Source organism: Dermacentor albipictus, chromosome 2 (assembly GCF_038994185.2).
Source record: "Dermacentor albipictus isolate Rhodes 1998 colony chromosome 2, USDA_Dalb.pri_finalv2, whole genome shotgun sequence".
NCBI lineage: Eukaryota > Metazoa > Arthropoda > Arachnida > Ixodida > Ixodidae > Dermacentor > Dermacentor albipictus.
In genome coordinates, this window is record NC_091822.1 from 107048282 (window position 1) to 107063264 (window position 14983).

The window sequence follows — 14983 nt, forward strand, 5'->3', positions numbered from 1 at the left end:
CGCTTGCATTTGAGCGCACGTGGTGCCGTCTTGCGCTTCAGCTCATCTACTAATATATCACATTCTGCTTCACATTCCGGACACTTCAGCACGTAATTCTCCATGTCGCCAAGAGCTTGACAATGGACACACGACGATGATGGGCTAAGGCTTGTCTTGTCCCGTCAAGTCGTAGTTTCGCGCTGACCCTGTACGGATGCTATATAGAAGAAGGTTAATAGGAGTAGTAAGTGAAGATCGCAGAGCATAGGCTTGCAACAACAGCGATATACATCGTCACTGCAAGGCCCACAATACGCTGCAGGCATGTAGTCGCCTTATCATATGGGGTGTCCCAGCTAACGTTAACCAAAATTTCAAAGAAAACAAGATTTTTTAGAGAACAAAGTGGAACATACAATCATACGTCAGAGGTCTTACGACCGGACACCGTAGGTCTTATAATCGTATCCTGCAACGTGTTTCCTCAACATTTTTGTTTCTTCTGACAGCTTGAACAACTTTAGCTGGGACGCAAGGTAGAAGAGCTTCTGCTAGCTCGCTCGCTCATGTTAAACAGACTCAAGTCAAAGAGACGTAACGAATAAAACTATAGGGAGCACAGACCCGCATGCGCCTTGTTCTATGCGTAGTCTCCTTAAAGAAAACCCGCACACAGGGTCGTGCGCGTTTCCTTTATTCTCTGCTTGTGTCCGTTGTCGCCCGCTCTGTTTTCGACCGTGCTGAACACCGGCTGTCGCACGTGGTGTGTACCCGGTTACGGCGAGCCCCAACACGAGGGTTATGATTTGGACTTGTTGGTATATATATATATATATATATATATATATATATATATATATATATATATATATATATATATATATATATATATATATATATATATATATATATATATATATATGTCATCACGAATTCCGTTGAGAGGGGACATTCTGTAAGTATCCACCTCGTGGACATGTCCATATCATCCGTTGCTCAAATGCTGATTGGCTGTGGGCGCCTTGCCTCCTTCTGAAGCGTACCCCGGCCAAGCCAATCAGAATGTCAGCAGCAGAGGGAATGGACGTGTCCACTAGGTGGGCACTTACAGAATAGCCAGCCCGGTATAGCGCAACAGTCAGCCAGCGCTGTCTCGTTCTTCATGTGCGTCTATGTACAGTCGCACGCATGCAGTATATGAGCTGCAACACGGTGCCCGCGGTTGAAGGGACCCCCCACACCCCACCCCCCACCCCCCAACACTGCAAGCCGACACCGACGTACGAAAATTTGGAAAAAATTGAATGGCATTCCGATTACTGGTACTTACGAAACCAACTCTTCGCATGTCGGTGCTACCTCGTATATGGTATTGGGGCGCACTTCAACCTCGGGAACCGTGTTGCGCAGCTCGTATACTCCACGCGACTGCGTCTCGTTTCGCTGCGCTGAGCGCCCTTGCTGCAACGCGAGAGCGTCGCTTGATGCACGGCTGCGACGTACGTCCCAGCTGGCGCAGGAGCGGGAGGAGTGCGACCGCGAGCGCTGGAACCTGCTGAAGCACGCCCGCGACGAGGCCGAGCGCAGCGTGGCCCTGCGAGCACAGCTGGGCATCAAGGAGGCGCAGGTCAAGCAGCTCCAGGAACAACTGCAGCAGGTGTGTGTGTGTGTTGCTGCGCGTATACCACCACCAGCAGGGCGAAGGAGTGGTGCGTTTTGTGTCGTCGAGCTGAATGAGGGTGGACGGAAACGATGAGGACAGGACAAACGTGCCGTGTTGTTTGCTCCTTTTACCGCATATACCCGGGGAACACGTTGGGGAGGGTATCTGTCTCGCTATCTCGGTTATCATCAGCATACGAACTTAAGGTATTTACTTGCGCGTTAAGAGACAGGAAGGGAGAGCGGTGTGGATCAGAGAGCAAACAGGGATAGCCGATAATCTAATTGACATTCAGGGAAAGAAATGGAGCTGGGGAGGTCGTGTAATGCGTAGGTTGGATGACCGGTGGACCGTTAGGGTTACAGAACGGGTGCCAAGAGAAGGGAAGCGCAGTCGATTGCGGCCCAAGACTATAAGGTGGGGTGACTCTAACGTGGGACTTATAGATGGGGTGATTAAATTAAGAAATTCGCAGACGCTAGCTGAAATGGGTTGGCGCAGGACAGGTGTATATTGGATATCGCAGGGAGAGGCCTTCGTCCTGCAGTGGACCAAAAAAATGATGATGATGATGATCATCATCATCATCATCATCATGATCTAGACATGCAGGCATGTTTATAGGCTGCCTTTGCGCCCGACACATATCAGCGCCCAACAACGCGTCGTCTATACACGTGTAATAGCGTCTAAAATGTCGCCGGTTTTTTTAGGTTTCTTCTCTGAACCGAAAGAAAGAACAGCGTCTAAGTGGTTTACTAGTTTTTGAGAGGTCGCAATATTTGTACATAAAAGCGTATCGCTGCGCGATCACTTTGAGATCACGTTAGAACACAAGTAGTCATGGTGTCATCATTATTTGTTATATCCTCGATCCATTAAACGAAATAATTTTCTTTATTTATTATACTCTATCATTATACGGACGAATCTCTTGTTTTCTTTATAGAGGTGTGTGAAATAATGACGGGCAGATAGTTATACTGTACTCCTTGTCTCCCTATTCATCTTATGGCCACCCTTCACCTACAGCTCTGTTTCATTCTCTCTCTCCTTCTCTCTCTCTGCGAGCGCGCTCGCGCCTTCCCTTTTGACCACTTGGTTCGCTTTTCAAACTTCTTACTTTTCTGTATTCGAGCAGAGCTCAAAGCAGCTCAGCGCTCACTCTTCAACGATGTTAGAACATTATCATGAAAACTGGTGCGTATACCTAGTGCTATACTACATTCTTTATGCCTGATCCACACGCTCGCGCATGCAGACTTCCTGCCTTGTTCATTCACGCTGAACCAGGACAATATCGGTCATCAAGCACTTGTGTGAAGGAGCGTTAAAAAACCACTATTGACAGTATCTCTATGAAACGGTCCCGCATGCTTATATTTAGCTTCGTACTGACGTCATTCCGCGTGGCAACGCAAGCGGGGAGGAAAAAAAAAAGAGGCCACTATGCAACAAATGTTGACGACTAACACAACTAATTCCTTTTTTTTTGTTCGATCTTTTGATTTCGAGAAACAGAAACTTGAACGAAGAAAAAAGAAAACCACTTGTACGCAGGTTCAGGAAAAGCTGACTTACCTGTCAGACGTGGAGAGCCTGCAGGGCGTCGCTGGAAGCAGCAATGGCTTCCAGCAAGGCGCGCTGTCTCGACGAAGCTGCCGCAGTCCTGCTGTTGGAAGCGAGCCGCCCGTGGTCACCTTGGGATACGACTCCAGCCCCAGCCACCACGGTACGGACGAGTCAGTTTCGTGTCTCCAAGCACAGGTGTGGAATGTTGCACAGGCATAAACTAGCAGTCATTGACACGTGCTCTGCTGCTTCGTCAACAACAAGTGAACTATTGAAATCCCCACCCCACTTCGTTTCGTCTGGTTCCACTAAAGCAACACTTTATTTCTCTTGCTCCTCCTTCAGTGTACATACCAGTGTGGTCGAAAGAGACCGCCTACTAGAGCTATGTGATTCTTCATTTCAGTGATTAGTTATATATGTATCCCATCACCAGATACTTATTTGACGGCTGCCAGTTCCGAACGCTCGCTAGCGTATTGCCAGCATCACCTGCCACCTGGCAAGCCACGTTGAAAACCGCGCATTTTATTTTATTGATTGGTAATTAAAGCATCAGTTGGCGCCTATATTGGCGCCGGCTATTGTTTTCGCAGGGCAAGTAAAACTGAAAGCACGCGAAGAAAGACGGAGAAACACTGAAGGTAGCCAGACATCACGAACATTTCGGTGCCTCTGTACACGACCTGACTATATAGAGCACCCAATGGAGTGAAAGAGCATTGGCGGTGCTGTCACTCTGTCCTTCCGGACAGAAAAGTCGTTACAACGATGTGCCCTAAAAGCCTTAATAACCTTCTTTCCCGAAAGCGATACTGTGTTCATGTATTAACAGTTTGCATGTCATTAATCTATCTATCTATCTATCTATCTATCTATCTATCTATCTATCTATCTATCTATCTATCTATCTATCTATCTATCTATCTATCTATCTATCTATCTATCTATCTATCTATCTATCTATCTATCTATCTATCTATCTATCTATCTATCTATCTATCTATCTATCTATCTATCTATCTATCTATCTATCTATCTATCTATTCAGTTGACTTAAATAATTGTGTTTAATTGCAGGAAGTGCAGAATACGCCATTTTGTTACTGTTTTCTTTTTGTATTTGTTCTATATTGGCTGTCTGTAAGCATGCATTGACAAAATGCGCTTTATGCTGCCGAAATATTTTAATACGACCTCATGTTATCGTCCTTCGATAATTGAACAACCGATTCTTTTCGGAGGATCCGGAGACACAGAGCGTTCATTCTGCTTTCATCCAAATAGATCACTCACACTTCTCTATACTGGCAGCAAACGGTATAATTGACATCTCTAAACAACAGCAATAGTTCATTCTTTCGTTCCTTTATAGAATACATTATAGGTTTCCCCTTCACCGGTACAAAAAAAAAATGGCTAGGGCCGAGCAAGTGCCGTCAATATCCATTGCGTCACGACGTGCTCGTGAAGGTATAGTAGAAGTACTTCGAGGTGGCGTCACCGCCCGTCTTGTGCGTTTTCTGGTTCACCGAGCGGACACTAACGGGTTATATATAACAGTGGCTTTCTCTGAATCGCGGAAGGGTATTTCGCTGATGCAGCGCAAGTGATTTTTTTTCTCTTCAGTGTCCGTCTAATGTGCGTTTCCTTCCTCCTCCTCTCCTCCTCTTTCTTGCTGCGCCCTTCTGTGTGTCAGCGGCGAGCAGCGGCAGCGGCGCCATGGACAGCCCCAAGAAGTCGCCGGTGTCGGCGGCCTCGACCTCCGCGCTGCCGGGCCTCTCGCGATCCGCCGAGGAGATCTACCAGAGCAGCGGCTCGTCGGACGCGAGCACGCCCCGGGGCGCCCCCGGGAAGCCCAAGAAGCGCCGGGACGGCCGCTCGCCCTGGGGCTCCATCTCCCGGGTGTTCCTCAGGGCGCGCCAGAGGAAAGCGCTCGAGCCGGCGCTGTACGGCACCACGACGGGTGGGTGTGACGTGTGCACGTCTCTTTTGGAGGCTGTTGCTTAAGGGGCCTTTCCAGCCGAATATTTTGAATATAATCTATGTAGGGATAATGGGGGGAGGAGAGGGGGGGGGGGTGACAAAGGCGCTATACGCCTCGGCACACCGCACGCCGCGGTCGGCGCACGCCTGTTCGAGAACCTTGGTACACGATTCGAGCTCGAGAAAGCAATTGACGACAACCACGTGTGCACTCGGAAAGGATTTATTACACTTGCAACTGACACTTCGAGCAAGCCAGCTAGCTATAGTTTACAACGCTGGGCGTTTCCTCGAAGAGAATGGTGCGCTATAGGTAAAGATGAGTTTCTGACTTTGCCGGCTGCACACCGTTTTGCCGTAACTTGGCAAACGGCGAAGGCTGTGTGAGACCTCTGCACTCAACGCCGAAGAGTGCCATCCGATTCTTAACATAGCTCGTGGAACATAGTTCGCGTGTTAATTAGTTAGTTAGTTAGTTAGTTAGTTAGTTAGTTAGCTAGCTAGCTAGTTAGTTAGTTAGTTAGTTGGTTAGTTAGTTAGTTAGTTAGTTAGTTAGTTAGTTAGTTAGTTAGTTAGTTAGTTAGTTAGTTAGTTAGTTAGTTAGTTAGTTAGTTAGTTAGTTAGTTAGTTAGTTAGTTAGTTAGACAGACAGACAGACAGACAGACAGACAGACAGACAGACAGACAGACAGACAGACAGACCGACCGACCGACCGATAGATAGATAGATAGATAGATAGATAGATAGATAGATAGATAGATAGATAGATAGATAGATAGATAGATAGATAGATAGATAGATAGATAGATAGATAGATAGATAGATAGATAGATAGATAGATAGATAGATAGATAGATAGATAGATAGATAGATAGATAGATAGATAGATAGATAGATAGATAGATAGATAGATAGATAGATAGATAGATAGATAGATAGATAGATAGATAGATAGATAGATAGATAGATAGATAGATAGATAGATAGATAGATAGATAGATAGATAGATAGATAGATAGATAGATAGATAGATAGATAGATAGATAGATAGATAGATAGATAGATAGATAGATAGATAGATAGATAGATAGATAGATAGATAGATAGATAGATAGATAGATAGATAGATAGATAGATAGATAGATAGATCGATCTTGGAATGGCAAAGCGAGCTTCGTCATTTGAAGCTTACTTCGTCATACGTCTTCAGACAGTCGCTATCATATATCCATTGTCATATATACCGTTGCGGTATTGCAATCACCGTCATTCTAGCTTCGTCTTACTGTTTTCTTCATACCATCGTCGTCATCACATTATTCTTAAGTTGTCGTTCTCACGCTGTCATGGTTATAACGCGTTTGTTGTTCCACTGACGTCATTTTCTTTTCGTCATTCCACCGTCGTCAGTGCGTCGGCGTCATGCAGTCATGCCTTCGTGAGCAGGAGGATATATATATATATATATATATATATATATATATATATATATATATATATATATATATATATATAAACATTAATAATATGCTGTAAAAGCTATCCTGGCTGATCACCTGAGCAAGCATGGTGGGAAAGCCAAGGAGGTTATGCTGTATACTGGAGGAAATGTAAGGGGAACCTAAAAATGGAATGAAAAACGGAGGTATAAAGAAAAGGCACGAAATAAAATAAATGAAGACATCTGGCATACTAGTGCAAGTGCTGGATGAAAATTGCGATGTACACAGTGATTACATGAATACATAAACAGCACATGTGTAGTTACAAACACACCACATGCACTATATAAATATTTACAGACTTTGGTTTGGGCTTGTCGCCCGCAAGAACATCAACAGCGCTTTTGTGACACGCAACGCACAGGTGGCGCTATGCCACGGGCCGAAAATGTGCCGCCGTTGCCATAGGCGATCTTGGCAAGCGAGTGCCAAAGCAAAGTGGGACTATACCGGAGTATGTCGCATATAACCGAAGCAACGGAAGTCTCACGATGGCCGTTATACGTGTTAAGTAAGCGTGACTTCAGAAATCCGGGTGTGTTGCTACTCTGCTCGAATGCTAACCGTATAACCGCCGACAGTCATCGCGACACAAGTTCTGCTGCGGGCCGAAGTCCGTGGGAAAGTCATTGGGAAAGTCACGTGGCGTTCTACCACGATACTATTGGCCCTGATGTAATCTCGACCGGGTGAGGTGGGCCTTCACCGCGGGAATCAGGAAACGACGACGAAGCCGGGCATAGTGAGAATGAAAAAAAAAAGTAGAAAAGATTGTATTCACTTCATTGGTACATGGATGTGACCCTAATCTGAGTCTCGAGCGGTCTTCTTCAACACGTGGGCCAGCACGGCCTTAAATAACCACTGGTGGTCCTGTCTTGGAGATTGAGGGGATTAAGCACACCATGTATGCAGATGACGTTACCATATGGTGTCCCGGTGGTAGTGAGGGCTATATCGAAAGTGTTCTGCAGGAGGCAGTAGATTTAATTGAGAATTATTTGGACCCGACGGAGTTAAGGTGCTCCCCCTCCAAGTCAGAGCTGTTGCTGTACAGTCCCACTAGAAGGCAAACCAAGCCAAGGGGATGGATCCCCGTGGACCAGCTGAGCATTCAGCTTCGTACAAGAAATGGCGATGTCATACCTAGGGTGGATAAGATCAGGGTTCTGGGGATGATGATTGAGTCGAACGGCGCCAATAAGCTGACGATCCAGAAGATCATTGCCAGGACAGAAAATGCGGTACGCCTAGTGAAGAGGGTGGCCAACAAGCAGACGGGGTTGTAGGAGGATAGTCTGATTAGACTTATGCATGCATTTGTATTGTGTCACTTTACTTAGGTGGCGGCCATGCACAAGTGGAAACCATCGGAGAAGGAGAAGCTTGACACGCAGATTAGGAAGATCACGAAGAAAGTGTTGGGAGTGCCAATGTGCACCAGCACCGACCGACTTCTCCAGCTGGGAATTCATAATACCTTGGATGAGATAGCTGAGGCTCAGGAGAGAACGCAGAGGGTGTGTCTCTCTACGACTAGCACGGGTCGGCAGATTCTGAGAGAGTTAGGTGTTCCTTAGGAGAAGATTTCGCAGCTTCATGTCGGTATTCCCTTGAAGGTCTGTAACCGGTATCACGTCAAGCCGGTTCCCAGGAACATGCATCCGGAGCGAAATGTGGGTAGAAGAAAGGCCAGGGGAGCTTGCCTACTGAGACTCATTCGTGATGAGAATCAGAAGGTTGCTTCGTCGATGCTTCTTTTAACGAGGAGAGGAAGGTGTTTACCATAGTTGACGTGGACAATGAGGGCAGTGTCGTTAACGCTGCTGCCGTTCGGACTGATAGGCCAGAGGTCGCGGAGGAAGCGGCTATTGCGATCGCCCTGCTTGACAGGCGCATGCTATTTGTATATAGCAATTCAAAGTCGGCCGTTAAGACCTTTGAGAAGGGCTCGGTGGCTAAGGTTGCTTTTAAAATTACGCAGACATGTGAGATCTCTCAACACTACTTATGTTGGTTCCCTGCTCACCTTGGGATGATTAAGGGAGCCCCTCCGAATCTCAATGAGTCCGCTCACGAGGCAGCGCGAGATCTTACCCTCCACTCTGCCCCGCACCATGGCGTGGCGGTGCTCCCCGAGAAGAGAGACTCCCCTTCCACATACAATGAAATCACGAAGTATTACCTTCTTAACCACAGGTTTTACGGTTTGCCACATCCTAAACTAAACAGGGCTCAGGCACTTACATTACGCTTACTACAGACTGGTACTTATCCTTGCCCACGGAGACTGAACATGTTTTATCCGGAGACGTATACAGGGCCTTATTGCCAAGATTGCGGTGCTTTAACGACGCTCGAACACATGCTGTGGTCTTGCGAAAGAATTGAAGTCTCTGCCATCAAGGATGCGTCCAGGTGGGAGGCTGCACTTCGCAGCCCGGACCTGGATGAACAATTCTGGGTTGTCCAGCAGGCTCACGACGTGGCCGTGAGGCTTGGCCTTCCGGTACTGACGAGGGAGCGGCCCGCTTAGTGGTTAATTATCACTACTTGCAGGACCAAATAAAGTTTTCCATCCATCCATCCATCCATCCTGTCGTCGTCGCTGCCTTCTTCCGGAGTCTGCGGATTAGTAGTGCTTTTAGCCATCAATCCTTTTGTGTCAGCTTGGGGAGAGCTGGAGGGCGCCTTCTTGCCTTTGAGTTTGCCTTGCTTTCTTTTATGTCAGCTCGGAGAGTGGAGGGGGCGCCTTCTTGCCTTGTTGTTTGTCTTGCATCCTTTTGTGTCAGCTCGGGGAAAAGCGTGTCGTCGATTCGGAGAAGAGGGCAATCATGTCGACGTGGGAAAGCTCGTCTGAGCGCCTCTTACATCCGGCAGGTCGATCATAATAACATGCAGATAATATTTTCGCTCTAGCCAGAGCTATAGAGCGAAGGCTATTCAACAAATTCGATACGGCATTCTGTGACGACTCGATGTCTAGAAACGCACTTCTTTCAGATGTAGGGTTTTTTTGAAAGGAATGCCAAGAAATTATGTGGTGATTTAGCGGTAAATGCGAGAGAAATGAGAAAAAAAGGACCTCTTTCAGGTCCTAGATCCAGGAGTAAAACAGCTTTCACCGAACATGGAAGCTGTTGTTCAAGAGCTCGTGCGACACGTGTCCTGGCTCTTCGAGGAGCGAAGTTCAACTGACGCTGGTCCTGAGCAGACCTACGTCAGTGACGCGCGCACGCACGCACGCACGCCCGCACGCACGCACGCACGCACACAGACCTCTACCACGTCACCGGCTTCCTACACTGTGACACTCCTAATGCAAACACCTTAAATGTTGAATTTGTGTGAGATCTACGTTCACACACATCCATTCATCCGGCTAAATCATCATCCGACTAAAACATTCATCCGGCTAAATCTGCCGCACGATATATAGCGTCCCTGTACTCGCCTTTCTTACGCGCACCGACATCGTGTTTAAGCTGTACAGGAATATATTCCCTCCGAGAGAATTCGGTGACGTAGCAGTGCTACGTACAGGTTGATGCCGCGTGGATTAAACACAACAGTGCGTATGCCATACATGTTCGTTACAATTTGAGTCAACGCTCTGCATTCGTCTTACGGCTATATATCACCTAATGGAGTCGATCGAAAGGCGGCATCAGTAGGGATGGTACATACGTATGGGGCAGTACACTTCTCCGGCACCTCTATCTGGACCCATGCTGCAGTGAGCGGATTAGGCCGGCATGACTTTTTGTGTTTCCTTCTCGCCTCGTTTTTAAGGCGTTGTATGCTGTATACGATATCGCGACATTAAAGTGTTCGACGTGAAAGAGAAGTACTTATACTCAAACATAAAAAAATAGAGATACGTTTGGTTGTCGCTTCTGAAAATCAAGGTTCGAGTACAATAGCCTTCTGAAAGGAAATATAACAAGAAAAAGTGATGAGGGGCACTATAACGTAAAACTATTACAAACTTTTCTATTCCAATTCTATTATCAGCCCTCCACGATTGGTCAAAAACTTTTTTGGACCACCCCCACTTCACCTGTCTGTCCCGCGATGTCACGAAAACCGCGATAGCTTCCCATCTGATATGAGGTGTACACACTGATTATGCATGATTTGACAGAAAAAAGAAAAACAGTTATTTCTAATTTGACCCCTTTTCGCAATTAGCCCTCGGCTATTGGTAAAAAGTTTTCGGGCTGCACCCACTTCACCTGCCTGTCACGCGACGTCACAAAATCGCACAAACCCACCGCGTCAAAGTGACGTGTACGCAATAAAGATGCGTTAATATGCCGAACAAAACTGAATTTTCTTCGGAATAGCCTCAGGCTGCCCCGTTCCGAAAGGAATAAAAGATGGCTGCCGCGGATCGCTGAGACGCTGGCTACTCGCACCTGCCGGAGAGCATGGGTGTATTTGCGTATAATAACACTTTTTGCGTGACCGTGTAACGTTTTCGAGCCCTTTCATCACGTTTACCACCTCATTCTGCCAACTCTTCTTTGCTGAGAGTCAGTTTTAGCGTCATTCTTAAGCTTCTGTTGCATGCCGCCGCGATTTTCGACCAGCCACCACAAGCCAAGTAAGGGAAAGCCGACCAATCGCATACGCCGGCACCACCCTCTTCATCCGGTTATCGATTTTCAGTGCACTGGCTCTGCCCCAGCGAATCCCTTCCCACTTGAGCGTTCTCCTCGTCTTTTGCCAGCCAATTAGATACGACAAGCCGCTCAGTGTAGGCAATGTTATTCGTTTTTCAAGCAAACAAAAGTGACCTCCTATGAACGGGAAGAGTGTTTGATTGGTCTGTACAGACAACCCTGCGGCTGACCGCCGGGTGCTTGCGTCGGTGGTTACTCAAATTTGACGTCAGGAGATTGGAATAGAAACATATTGGAATAGCTTTACGTTATAGGGCCCGAGGTGTCGGCAGTAAGTGTTCGATGTTGATTTGTTTTTCCTGTTTACAATCTCGGTGTCCAGGCCCGGAGTCCTCGCCTCAGCACCACAGCCACCACCTGCAGCTCCAGCAGCAGCGCCAACGGTGCTCGTGGTCTCCGCAGGGTGGTGCTGGTCCCAGCCTGGGTGGTCCTCCGCTGCTGACGCAAGAGGAGGCGGCCGAGAAGCTCCGCCTTCTGGAAGAGGCCCAGGGGACGCCCATGGAGCGCTGGAAGGCGCCCACGGTGCTCGCCTGGCTGGAGCTCGCGCTTGCCATGCCTCAGTACGGGCCCATGTGCGCCGAGAACGTCAAGAGCGGCAAGGTGGGTGCGCATGCGCGACAAGAGAACGGGGTGAGAGAAGGGGGAGAGTTGTACATGAAGGCCAAAGAAAGTGGAGCGAGTTAATTATGCAGAACAATATTCGAACTTTTTTTTTCTTTTCTTTTCTTTTTGCACATGATCAGTTTCGGGAAACATGGGTAGCAGCACGTAAACGACCTGTTCGTTATTGTTTTAATTGTTGCCTTGTTGGTATGACACGCGTTCACGAGAGACGATTAGTCAGGGTGCGCCTTGGAATGACATACCGAGTCATTTTCTTCGATACGAATACGCATCGTAACACAACGCTAATAACAAGAAAAGTCAACAGACTCCGGTGGACTCTTCTGTTACTAAAGTTTAATTACTGCGAACAGCAGTCATGAACGCTAAACTCCTCGATACGTTTTGAGACTCCGTCGTTACCTCCACAAGATCGCAACTACTTCTAGAAGACATTTATATACTTCTGTGCTACTTGAAGAACTTCAGAGAACCACTTGATAATCCTCACGCTCTTGATAAGACCCTCCTTCTTTCGAGGAGCTGCTCTTCTGCGTACACACACAACGAATGCTCTGCGTCGAGTTCGCCGAAAGCGAAACCCGCTTACGCGTGCTTTTCTAAAAGCCAGGCGCCGCTGTGGACGCCAATAAGGATTTTGAGTACTCGTGCAGCTTCAGCAGTATGCTGTTTCCATACAGCAGGACGCACACGATGACTGCAGCACCTAATTAAAAAGCATACAAACAAGGCTCCCGCGGCTTCGTTGGTTACGATAAATGTGCCATACAACTTTTACCGATGGGTGCGGTAAGCGCTGCGGCCACCGTGCGATGCTTGGACCTTATGCCACAACGCAAGGTCGGGGGTTCTACTCCCACTGCAAGTCGAGGGCGAGTGCCTTAATTCGCTATATCTAAATTAACAGTGTCTAAATTAACTTGAACTTAACACCAAAAGTCGAGGCTACGACTCCCACGAAAGTTCGCGGAATCGAGGGATCTAATTAGCCATACCTTAATTACCTGCGCCCTAACTACCTTCGCCTTAATTAACACCAGACGTCGTGGGTTGGACTCCCACCAAATGTCGAGGGTTCGTGGCGTTTTTGCACCACCATGCGGTCACGCCGCCAACACCTCACGGTTTTCCGCCTCACGAGCCATTTAATGCTTTCGTATTAAAAAAAAAAAACTATTCCGTTGCAGACGGGCATACACGCTCCCAAACTTTCTCGGTGGAGGCGACCGAAAGAGCAGTGAACGCCTGGATTGCACAATTCTGTCAACGAGCGCGGTGTGGATTTCGATCTCTTCGGTGTTTTTTTTTTCTTTATCTTGCGCCACTATTTATTTCCGCTGTCACTCCTCCCTGCTTTTCCCGAAGCCCTCTCACCGTCTTTACAGGGCTATATATATCGAGCCGACTAATATCGAGGAGGATCGATTGCTCGCTGCTATAGCCGTTAGTGCTGCTCGACACGCGAGGCCGGCTCTTCTCGCGGCCATCTTGCACAACCGAGGCGGCAGTGAGAACCGTCCGGTGAGAACCGTCGATGACTCGTGCACTGCACTTGTAGTCTCCATATCCTACGCTCCTCGCTATTGCGGTGCCAGCTTCAGCCCCGCGGACTTCGGAATCGTCAGGACGCAGAGGTGTCACGACGAGGTGACGTGTACGCGACACGGCTCTGCAGAGGCTCCGGTGTCAACGCGCTGTGTACCGCTTCCTCGGCTTCTCAGTGACTGAACGGGTCGCATGCCAGGGCGGAGAATGTGATCGCTCATCGCGAAGGAAATTGATTTCAAAGCGCGGCCTCTGCTGGTGCTAGCCAAACTTTAGACCCGTCTATTTCCTTTCGTTTCATAACTGCATTTAAGGAGATTTCGGTGTCTATGTGTAGCGCCGGTTGCTGCTCCTCTCTGACTTAGTAGATTTGCCCATAATGTTCAGGCCCGTCTTGTCTTGCGGCGAGGGTAATGGCGCAACCTCTCCCATGGGACACGAAGAGTATACTTACTGCCTTTTCTTCTTTTGAAGACCTGACATCATTGCCCAGGTGAATTTTCACGCCATTCGTTGAGTACCGCCGCTGGCGCGTGTTGAACTGAGAAGGCACGTTATTGATTACTGGCAGCGCTACATCCATGAAAGCGATATGGAAGCAGTCGAACCACTTTATAGGAAGCAGTGACACAACAAATGACCGGTTATAACAAATAAACCTTAACAGTTTCCCGGTGATATCAACGAGTAAGCATTGTATGCTTATAACGAATATAGCATATAGAGAAGGTAATTTTGTGTCAAATGAAACTTCCTTGTAAGGAAGTTTGATTTGTTCATTATTGGCAAATTTCCAATTAGGCCAGTTTTCTGCAACAAATGGTTCCGCTGCCATAGGCTGTTGAAGGCTCAACTTACTGATGACGAGGATGTGCTGCTAGGCAGCACATGAGGTCTCGCATTTCGTGTCGAAAAACTTACCTTACGACGACGGTATCTTCTCGGTCATCGCAGTGACGCTGATCGCCATAATGAGCGGCGGGTTCCCGAATGCCGGCCAATGAGGAGACTTTACGTGAAGAGAGAACAAGACAACGTTAATTAAAACATTCATAACGAGGAGGTTATGAACCTTGTGCACGTTCATAACCTCCTCGTTATGAACGAATAGGGACTGAAATGTCTCTGTTATCTTGAAAATACGTAACACCAACAGAGAATTATGAAAAGTATGAAGGCATAAATGTATTAACTGTGTTCTTTAGTTGAAATGTAGATATAATCGGGGAAAGGTAGAAATAATTAAGGAAAGGAAAATGAAAGAGGTCTTAAAAAAAAGCCATTTGTCGCCGGTGCGATCCGAACCCGCATCTTCCAAACTACGCGTGCGATGCCTACACAAATGAGCTGCCGCGGCGATTTTCAGCTAGCCCACTTTGACTTGGTATATATGTGTGCTAGATTGCGTTTGTGTACTGCGCGT

General features: G+C 47.5%; 1 protein-coding gene across 6 annotated transcripts in view; it reads left to right on the plus strand.

The window, feature by feature from the left end:
• Nucleotides 1-14983, plus strand: part of LOC135914901 (kazrin-like) — a 217267-nt gene that overhangs the window by 172835 nt on the left and 29449 nt on the right. For 5 of the 6 annotated variants that reach the window (XR_010568456.2, XR_010568457.1, XM_065447831.2 and 2 more), the window contains exons 6-9: nucleotides 1493-1639; nucleotides 3206-3377; nucleotides 4917-5183; nucleotides 11714-11991. Coding sequence is in view for 4 of the 6 variants with exons in the window: in XM_065447831.2 (XP_065303903.1) it covers nucleotides 1493-1639; nucleotides 3206-3377; nucleotides 4917-5183; nucleotides 11714-11991 (864 nt within the window). In the remaining 2 variants the exon portion in view is untranslated. The remainder of the gene's footprint in view (nucleotides 1-1492; nucleotides 1640-3205; nucleotides 3378-4916; nucleotides 5184-11713; nucleotides 11992-14983) is intronic. The other variant, XM_065447830.1, reaches the window with a different exon arrangement.